General features: G+C 44.0%; 1 protein-coding gene across 1 annotated transcript in view; it reads right to left on the bottom strand.

Moving 5' to 3' along the window:
* The window catches only part of THSD7B (thrombospondin, type I, domain containing 7B), a 1033118-nt gene that overhangs the window by 1010938 nt on the left and 12190 nt on the right, over positions 1-9990 (bottom strand). The window contains exon 2 of the mRNA XM_006894459.1: positions 8374-9175. Within this exon, the coding sequence (XP_006894521.1) occupies positions 8374-9175 (802 nt within the window). The remainder of the gene's footprint in view (positions 1-8373; positions 9176-9990) is intronic.

Genomic DNA, 9990 nt, shown 5'->3' with positions numbered 1-9990 from the left:
TGGCACAAGACAGAGCAGAGTTTAGGGCTATTGTACATAGGGTCGCTATGAGTCGCAAGCGACTCGACGGCACATAACAACAACAATATTAACAGAGAAGTACAGAGAAATGACTGTCACAATGGGTTCAATTGTATTAGATAGAGATGGTAAAGAAGGCACAAGATAGGGCAGGATTCAGATCTCTTGTTCACAGGTTACTGTAAGTTGTAATTGACTCAAAGACATCTAACAACAACAACAGCAACATATTAAAATGTAGGGAACTCTGGTTATCTAGTGGGAGGGAACTGTGCTACCAACCCAAAGGCCCATGGTTTGAATCCACCAGGTGTTCCATGGGAGAAAGATGACAATCATCTCACTTGCTAATTACAGCCTCTGAAAGCCTGCTGGAGGGTCAGCTATTCGTCAGTTCTGACTTGGTATATAAGAACAACAACAGTAGCAGCAACATATTAAAGTGTCATGTGAAAATAGAGAAAAATGGGATGCTATGAGATAATTAGGTGGGGGCAGGGGAAGGTCTCTTTAACCCAACAGGCAAATTAATGATGAGAGAACAGAGTGTCACCCAGAGTTAACACAAGCAGCTATCACATTGCCAACACAACCGTGATGGGAAAATGGCTGGAGGTCACTATCAAAAGTTATGGTAATCAATAGGGAAGCTGGGAAGGACATTAATTAAAGTTCTGTGGTGTACTAGACTGAGAAAATAACTTTCAGCAAGGATCAAGCTGGAGCTGATACTAAGGAAATAAAGATAGACTCCTTTTAATAGATGTATTTGAGCTATTTTAGCAAAAGCTAAGCCTAGTAGACTATGTCACCATATTTTCTTCACCAAGTTGCGTATGAAGGACATAATATTGTCAACACATGCATAGCAGTTTCTGTCTTTTGCTTGTGTCCTTCAAAGGCTGAAATACAAACATGTGCCACTTAACCATGTTTTTCTAGTAAGTTAATCATCCCATGAGACAATTACCAATACTTTAAAGACTAAATTTCTCAGATTGTACATTAACAGAGATGCTTTAGTTCAATATGCTATCCAAAAGTCAAGAAAGAAAAGTATACAACATAATGCTCAATGTAGGAGTATAGACTGAAATATTAAGGAAACATTGTTTTTACAGAATTCCACATGAATGTTGGAGTAATAATTACAGAAATCAACTACATAATCTGATGGACTTCATAGAGATGAACAGGGAAAAGTCTCAAATCACTCTTTAATAAACTTGGCAAGCATAAGAAAGAATGAAGCAGCAACGACATAGATATATATTCATCTCTAAAGTAAAATGAGGAGGAGAGTGTGGGGAACAGGGCATTGTGATCCTTTGTCTGTGAACACGAAAGTAGTTTTTGAGCTCTACAAGTTATCTGTGTCTCTAGAGGAAACAGCTACTGGTAACAATTATGGAGAAAAATATATCTTAATTTAAATGACTGGAACAGTAGATCAATAAAGAAATAGCAGAAATACAAACTGGGTTTAGAAGAGACTATGGCACTAGGGACATCAAAGACTATGTCAGATAGACCTTGGCTAAAAGCAGAGAGAATCAGGTGAATCTTTAATTTAACTGTGTTTCATTGATTATACAAAGGCACCTGACTGTGTGGATCACAACAAATTGTGGCTAACCTTGAGGAAAATGGGAATCCCAGAGCAGCTGATTGTGCTCTTACAAAACCTATACTTGGATCAGGAAGCAGTAGTCAGAAAAGAGCAAGGAAACACCGTATGGTTCAAAATCAAGAAAGAACTGCATCTGAGACACATCCTGTCACAAAACCTTTTCAATATATGTTAAGCAAATCCTTCAGGAGGATGGGCTTTATGAGGAGGAATGTGGCATTAGGATCAAAGGAAGACTCATCAACAACCTACGGAATATGATGACACAACTTTGCTTGCCCAAAGTGAGGAGGACATGAAGTGCTTGCTACAGAAGGTCAAGGACTGCAGTCTCCAATATAGATTTAAGTTCAACATCAAGAAGACAAAGATGCTCACCACTGTGTCAAGTGGCAGTACCATGATAGATGGAGAAGAGACTGAGATTGTTAACAACTTCAGCTTTCTCAGTTCCACAATCAAGAGTCAGGAAATCAAAAGACGAATTGCCTTGGGAAAATCTACCATCAGGAACTTCTCAAGGCTGCTGAAGAGTAACAGTGTCAGCCTAGAGACTAAGGTGTGTTTGATACAAGCCATGTTCTTTGCAATTGATACTGTACATCAGACAGCTGGACAGTGACTAAGGAGGACAGAAGAAATGCCTTTGAGTTGTAGTGCTGGAAAAGAGTACTGAACATACCCAGGACTGTCAAGAGAACAAACAGGTCTGTCCTGGAGAGAATGAAACTAAGCTGCTCTTTGAAGGCAAAAATTTTGATCCTTTATCTCACATTCTTTGGGCATGTTACCAGGAGAGATCAGTCCTTGGAAAGTGAGATTGGCTTAAGATACAGCAGGTTCAGAGCTATTATGCATAGGGTTGCTATGAATGGCAATCAACTCGATGGCACACAACAACAAGTCAAAGCAACTTGGTTAGAGATCAATGATTCTATTTAAGAGTTTCTGGTCAAAACAAAATAAAAAACAAAAACCAGGCAAAACAAACTTCAACAGTCTCTATGCGATTCTATGAAGTTGCTTAGCACTAAGTTAAAACTAAACACCACAAATAAGTTTGAATTCCAAACCCATTCAGTTCCATCAAGTCAGAACTGGCCTACAGCTAACCCTTAGCTGAGTTTTGGACGCTGAAACCTACATGAGAGGAGATTACCCATCTTCCTCCTGCACAGCCATCAGTGGATTCTATCCACCAGAGAGGCACGGTTTTTACAGGACCTCCATTACTGCTTTTCCACTACAGGTACATATTTCTAGTTATTGTTAATGTAAGTTAATGGTTTCTTCAAGGCAATGCAAAGCCACTTGTAAATTAAATTTTTGCCCTTGATATATTCACCAGGTTATGCTAAGACATCTGGAGGGCAACTACCTGGCCAAACTGACTGGAAAAAGATCTGTATATTTCCCATTCCCAAAAAAGGTTATCTGACAGGGTGTGAAAATTATCAGAATGCAAAAGGTCATTGCAAATATGGAGGAGAAAGAAAAGACCAAAATGGTTTTGAGAAGAGACTTTGAATATTGCACTGGAACTCTGAGAAGCCAAAGCAGAATGAAGAAATCAAGACATTAAGGAGCTGAACAGAAGATTTCAAAAGGCTGCACAACAAGACAAAGTAAAGTATTATAATGAAATGTACAACGAGCTGGAGTGAGAAAATCAAAGAAGCCGAACCCGCTCAGCATTTTTCAAGCTCAAGGAACTGAAGAGGAAATTCAAACCTCGAGCTGCAATACTTAAGAATGCTTTGGGCAGAATATTGAGTGATCCTGCAAGTATTAAAAGAAGATGGAAAGAGTATACAGAGTCATTATGCCAAAAGGAATTGGCAGACACAGAAGAATTTAATGAAACAACATATGAGCAAGAGCCTATGGTGATGAGGGAAGAAGTTCAGTCTGCTTTGAAAGAATTGGCTAAGAATAAGGCCCCGGGAATTGATGGTATACCAATTAACATATTCCAACTAACAGATGCTGCCCTAAATGTGCTCACCAAATTATGCCAAGAAATCTGGAGAACAATCACTTGGCCAACTGACTGGAAGAGATCTATATTTGTTTCCATTCCAAAGAAAGGCGATCCCACAGAGTGTGGAAATTATTGAACAATATCATTAGTATCACATGCAAGCAAGATTTTGCTTACTATTACCCAAAAATGACTGGAGCAGCACATCAACAGAAAACTACCAGAAGTGCAGGCTAGGTTTAGACGGGGCCGTAGTACTAGGGATATTGTAGCTAATGTTAGATGGATCTTGGCTAAAAGCAAGGAGTACCAAAGAATGTCCATCTTTGTTTCATTGTACAAAGGCATTTGACTGTGTGGATTGTAACAAACTGTGGCTAACTCTGAGAAGAATGGGAATCAGAGAATAAATACTTGATTGTGCTAATGTGAAATCTATACTTGGACAAGGAGGCAGTCATCAGAACAGAGCAAAGAAACAATACATGGTTCAAAATTGGGAAGGGTGTATGCCAGGTCTATATCCTATCTCCATACCTTTTCAATCTTTATGCAGAACAGGTTATCTGGGAGGCGGGGCTCTATGAGGAGAACTGTGGCCTCAGAATTGGAGGAAGAATCATCAACAATCTGCATTATGCAGATGACATAACCCTGCTTGCTGAAACTGAGGAGGACCTGAAGCACTTACTGTGGAAGGTCAGGGACTGCAGTCTTCACTATGAATTGAGACTCAATATCAAGAAAACAAAGATTCTCACCACTGGGCCGATTGGCAACATCATAGTGGATGGTGAAGAGATTGAGATTGTTCATAGATTTGGTTTGCTTGGCTCCACATTCAACACTCTTGGCGCCAGCATCCAGGAAATGAAAAGACATACTGCGATGGGAAAGTCTGTGGTTAGAGACCTCTCTCTAAAGTGCTGAAGTGCAAGGATGTCAGTCTGGAAACTAAGGTGTGCCTGATATATGCCATGGTCTTTGCAATAACTTGAATCAGAGAGTTGGACAATGACTAGGGAGATAGAAGGAGAATTGATGCCTTTCAGCTGTGATGCTGGAGAAGAGTATTGAATATACCATGGACTTTTGGGAAAACAAACTGGTTTGTTCTGGAGAGGGTGAAGCTGGGCTGCTCCTTGGAGGCAAGGATTCTGAAGCTTCGTCTGACATACTTTGGACATGTTGTAAGGAGGGACTAGTCCTTGGAGAGGGACATCATGCTTGGGAGGGTAAAGGGACAGCACAGGAGAGGAAAACCCTCAATGAGATGGACTGATTCAGTGACTGGGGTAATGGGGGTGGGTGGGTTGGAGATGGTGAGATTGGGACAGGATAGGGATGATTGGGATAGAAAGAGCTGTTGTACATAGGGCTGCTATGAGTTGCAGGTGACTCAACGGCACATAACAACAACAAAAATAATCACTAATATCACTTGTAAGCAAGATCCTGCTGAAGATTATAAAAAATACGACTGGAATCAGGGTTTTCTGCATCGGCAGAAAACTGCCAGATCTGCAGACTGGGTTTAGGAGAAGCTGTGGTACAAGAGACATCAGAGAATGCTACATGGATCTTGGCTGAAAGCAAAGCTACCAGAGGATTTGTCTGTGTTTCATTCACTATACTTTCACTATACAAAAACATTTGACTGTATGGGTCACAACAAACTGTGGCTAACCTTGAAAAGAATGGGAATCCCAGAACACATAATTATGCTCATAAGAAACCTATACTTGGAACAGGAGGCAGTCATCAGAACAGAGCAAGGGAACACTGCATGGTTCAGGATCGGGAAAGATGTGCATCAAGGATGCACCTTATGTCCATTGTTTTTCAATCTATATGCAGATCAGATCATTCAGGAGCCTGGACTTTCTGAGGAGCAATGTGGCATCAGGAATGGAGGAAGACTCATCAACAACCTATGATATGCAGATGGCACAACCTTGCCTGCTGAAACTGAGGAGGACCTGAAGTGCTTGCTGCAGATGCTCAAGGACTGTAGTCATGGTTCAAAGCTCAACATCAAGAAAACAAAGATTTTAGGGGAGCTCTGGTGGCCTAATGGCAAGAAGCTGCAACTACAATCCCAGAGGTGCACGGTTCGAATCCACCAGATGCTCTGCTGGGGAAGGAGGGGCAATCTCCTCCAGTACCAGTCAGATCTGATTTGACAGTACATGCACACAAAAATAATAAAATTAAAAAAATTAAAAAAAAAACCAAAGATTTTAACCGCTGGGCCCATTAGCAGCTTTAATTGGCAGACAGATAGATGGAGAAGAGAATGAAATTGTTAGCTATTTCAGCTTGTTTGGTTCCACAATCAACACTCTTGGTACATTCTTGGTCAGTAAACAAAACAAAACAAAACACAAAAACAAACTTGCATTGGAAAAGTCTGCTCTCAGGGACTGCCCTAGAGTACTGAAGAGCTAAGAAGTAAGTCTGGAGACTAAGGTGTACCTGATACATGTTATGGCCTTTGCACTTACTTGCTGTGCATCAGAGCTGCAAAGAGTGTTGAACATATCGTGGACTGCCAGAACCAATAGGTTAGTCCCGGAGAGGGTGAAACCATGTTTCTCCTCAGAGGCAATGATGTTAAAACTGCATCTCACATACTTTGGGCATGTGGCCTGGAGGAACCAGTCCATGGAGAGGGACATCATGCTTGGAAGGGTGGAGGGACAGCACAGGAAAGGAAGACCCACAATGAGATGGATTGACCCAGTGATTAGAGAAATGGGTCTGGGTCTGTCAGAGACAATGAGATTGGCTCAGGATAGAGCAGGGTTCAGAGCTTCTGTACATACGGTCTTATGAGTCTGAGTCGTAGGCAACTCAACAAGTGCATAACAACAACAAGGACGCTCTGGTGGCCTAGTGGTAGGAAGCTGAACTGCATTCCCAAAACCAGGCCGATCGAATTCATCAGCTTCTCCACAGGAGACAGATGAGGAATTTCCTCCCTTACAATTAACTGACTCTGAAAACACGTTGGAGGGTCAGCTATGGATCGGTTCCAACTGGACAGCACACAACAAGAAGAAATGTTAAGAAGCTGTGCTGCAATCCCAAAGGCACAGGGTTCAAATCCACTAGCTGCTCTGCAGGAGATTGTGAGCATTCTCCTCCAATACAAACTACTGCTTGTGAAAACCCACTGGAGAGTCAGCTATGGGTCTATTCTGACTGGATGGCACACAACAAGCATCCCCACCACCACAGTAGAAGTGGCCTGGTAGGTAAGGTGCTGCACTACCAGCCCAAATGCAAGTGGCTCAAACCCACCAGCTGCTGCACAGGAGGATAGGCAATCTCTTCCCAAGTGATTTATAGTTTCCAAAAACCCGCTGGCAGGTCAGTTAGGAGTTGCTTCTGACTTGATGGCAAGTAACTTCCAGCTGTACCACAGTTAAAAAATACAACTTTTAAATAAAATTTTTAACTTTAAAAAAAGACATATATTTACATAATATCCATGCCACATATCAGAGTGAATTTGATTTTTTTTCATTATAAAGATGGAATTGAGGGGATTGTGTGGCTGAACAGAAGCAACTCCATTTCATCGGACTTACACTATGCTCCTCCTCCCTCCGAGACAAGCAAGCCAGCCAGATGTGGCCCCTTCCTCCTGACAGGAAAGCTTATCAGACTTAAGAAGGAAGCCGAGATCTCTACAGGAGACCTGAAGATGCTTATGTCTCGGAGGGAAAAATTCCAGGACACAACTGCTGAACCACAATAACCAAGACATGTCCCCTGCCCAGCAATCCACGGCCACAATAATAAATACTCAATCTTCCCCTCTGCTCATTGGAAGACTGAGGCTGCATTGAAAGCCTCCCCCTACTTTCACTGAGGCAAAATACTAAATACTCATTTGCTGTATACTCTCAGTTCTGGCTGGTTTTTCGTTTGTTTTTAATTTAGCAGTCTGAGGGACCTTTCAGGGTTTAAAAAATAAGGGTGAAGCTTTTAGTTTATCTATTCAGGAGGATAGAAGGAGAATTGATGCCTTTGAGCTGTGGTGCTGGAGAAGAGTATTGAGAATACCATGGACTGCTAGGAAAACAGATTTGTCCTGGAAAGGGTTAAACCGGGTGGCTCCTTGGAGGCAAGGATTCTGAGGCTCCGTCTAACATACTTTGGACATGTTGTGAGGAGAGACCGGTCCTTGGAGAGGGACATCATGCTTGGGAGGGTGGAGGGACAGTGCAGGAGAGGAAGGCCCTCTATGAGGTGGATTGATTCAGTGACTGGGATAATTGGGATGGGAGTGTCAGAGACAGTGCGATTGGCACAGGACAGAGCGGAGTTTAGGGCTGTTGTACATAGGGTCGCTATGAGTCGCAAGCGACTCGACAGCACATAACAACAACAACAATTATAACGAAAGACTCGTTTTGGTTTGGGGGTGCTTTTCCCCCCTCTCTTCTAAACTGTATATATCTTGATAAGATATGGGGCATCTTTAATGACCTAGTGATAAGAAGCTATGCTGCAATCTTAAAGGCATGAGGTTCAAATCCACCAGCTACTCCATGGGAGAAGGATGGATGATCTACTCCCATGTGATCTACTGCCTTTAAAAACCCGCTGGGAAGTGAGCTATTGGCCAGTTCCCACTGGACGTAACCTCCCTGAACAACAGACTATCATGCAATTGTTAGGTAGAGAGATAATGTAAAATGGATGAAGGCGATGGAGAGTGGAGGCCTCCTACCTGAGCACGGCATTCCTGCCGTCACTCCGTGTGCACCACACCTGTCGGGTCTGGTGGCCAGTCTCTAGGTCCCAGGGTGTGGGGTGCGGATGGGACTTGTGTCTGAAAGGGGCTCGCTCTTTTGAGTCGGAGCTAAAATCCAGGGCCGTTCTTCCGCTGAGGTTCAGGTCTTTCCAATGAGGTAACCTGCATCGACTCCAGGGGCCCACCTTGAGCCTGAAGGTGTGCTCCTCCTCCCCTCGGGGACAGGAGGCAGGTGCTTCGCAGGTGCGAGCCTCCGTAAGGTTTGGACACGGCAGGCCTCCATAGAGCGCGGGTGCCATGGCCACGCGCGTCCTGTGCTGCAGGTGCTTGCCGCAGCCCGCGGGACACGGGGACCAGGTGGAGAACTCGGACACCACACAGTCTCGGGGGCACGGGATGAGGCAGGCTTGTTCCGTGGGGGGCCGAGGGGCAAAGTGTTGGCAGATGTCGCCGGCGGCCTGGGTGCCGTTGAGCGCGTGTACGCAGCGCGCCGCGCGGTGCTGGAGGCCGTGCTGCGCCGTCACGCAGGCCTGGGGCCGAGGCCGGGCCTCCCCGGGCGCCAACGGGGCGAGCGCGCAGCGCTGCCAGGCCGACACCTCCCACCGGTAGAGGGCGCCGTGCCAGTCGCACACGCGGAAACAGCTCCGCTCCGCCGCCGGTTTGCCGCCATCCTCGCAGCTGGCCGGGTGGCTGGTCCACCCGTCCACGTGGAAGCACCACACCGCGCGGCTCTGGACGCCGCCCGGCCCGCAGTCGCCCGCACAGCGTCCCCAGGGCCCTAGAGGCAGAAAACAAACGTGTCAGTAACTCAGCCAGGACAGGCTGCAATTTCCTGGAGATCAAGCGTCACTTAACACTTCCAACACAACCAGGATGAATTTATAAGCTTGCCCTGTAACAGAGACAAGCTAGTGTTTAACAGCGTCTATCCAAAGTCAGTTTACCTTTGGTTGAAATCCTACATCAGTCTCCTACCAGCGTGGTAAACTTGAACAAATTAATTTCATTTTCTGTGCCGGCATCTTTACATTTGCAAGGTAGTAGATCATAAAAGCACTGGTTTATAGACTTAATCTGAGGATCAGTGTTATAATGTGGTGCCTGGGAGACAATGCACATTTAATAAATGGTAGGGATCGACAATTATTATCTTCTAAAGCCTGTATATCTAACATGAAATTAATACTTTGTAGTTAGGTGTGTTTCATCGAAAAGAAAAGCCCTAAATCCAGGATTCTAATAAAGTTGGATTTTTCTTGTTTGCAACCCTTCAGCTTTGTTAAGCAATACTGAAATACATAGTCCTTGGGTTACTTAGCCTTACAACTCAAGGACAATTCCTACTTGCCCTTTTGTAGTATGTGAAATTGCCCTCACTTTGAAATGATAGAACCAACCCCTATTAGAACACCGATTCTGGATCACAGTAACTTTAATTTCCTTGGTGCACTCACAGCCTTTTTTTACATTGAAAAGACTTCACCCCTTTCTTGCACTAATGTTAGACTAGATAAAAACTACATGTACCTATTCCAATGTACTTGGAAATTTGACTTAAAATACATTTAGGAATGGGCGGTTTGGGGGGACGGG

The sequence above is a fragment of the Elephantulus edwardii genome, unplaced genomic scaffold, assembly GCF_000299155.1.
Source record: "Elephantulus edwardii isolate Elephantulus edwardi_28Jun2011 unplaced genomic scaffold, EleEdw1.0 scaffold00143, whole genome shotgun sequence".
In the NCBI taxonomy this organism is placed as follows: Eukaryota; Metazoa; Chordata; class Mammalia; order Macroscelidea; family Macroscelididae; genus Elephantulus; species Elephantulus edwardii.
This window is presented reverse-complemented; position numbering and strand designations above follow the sequence as displayed.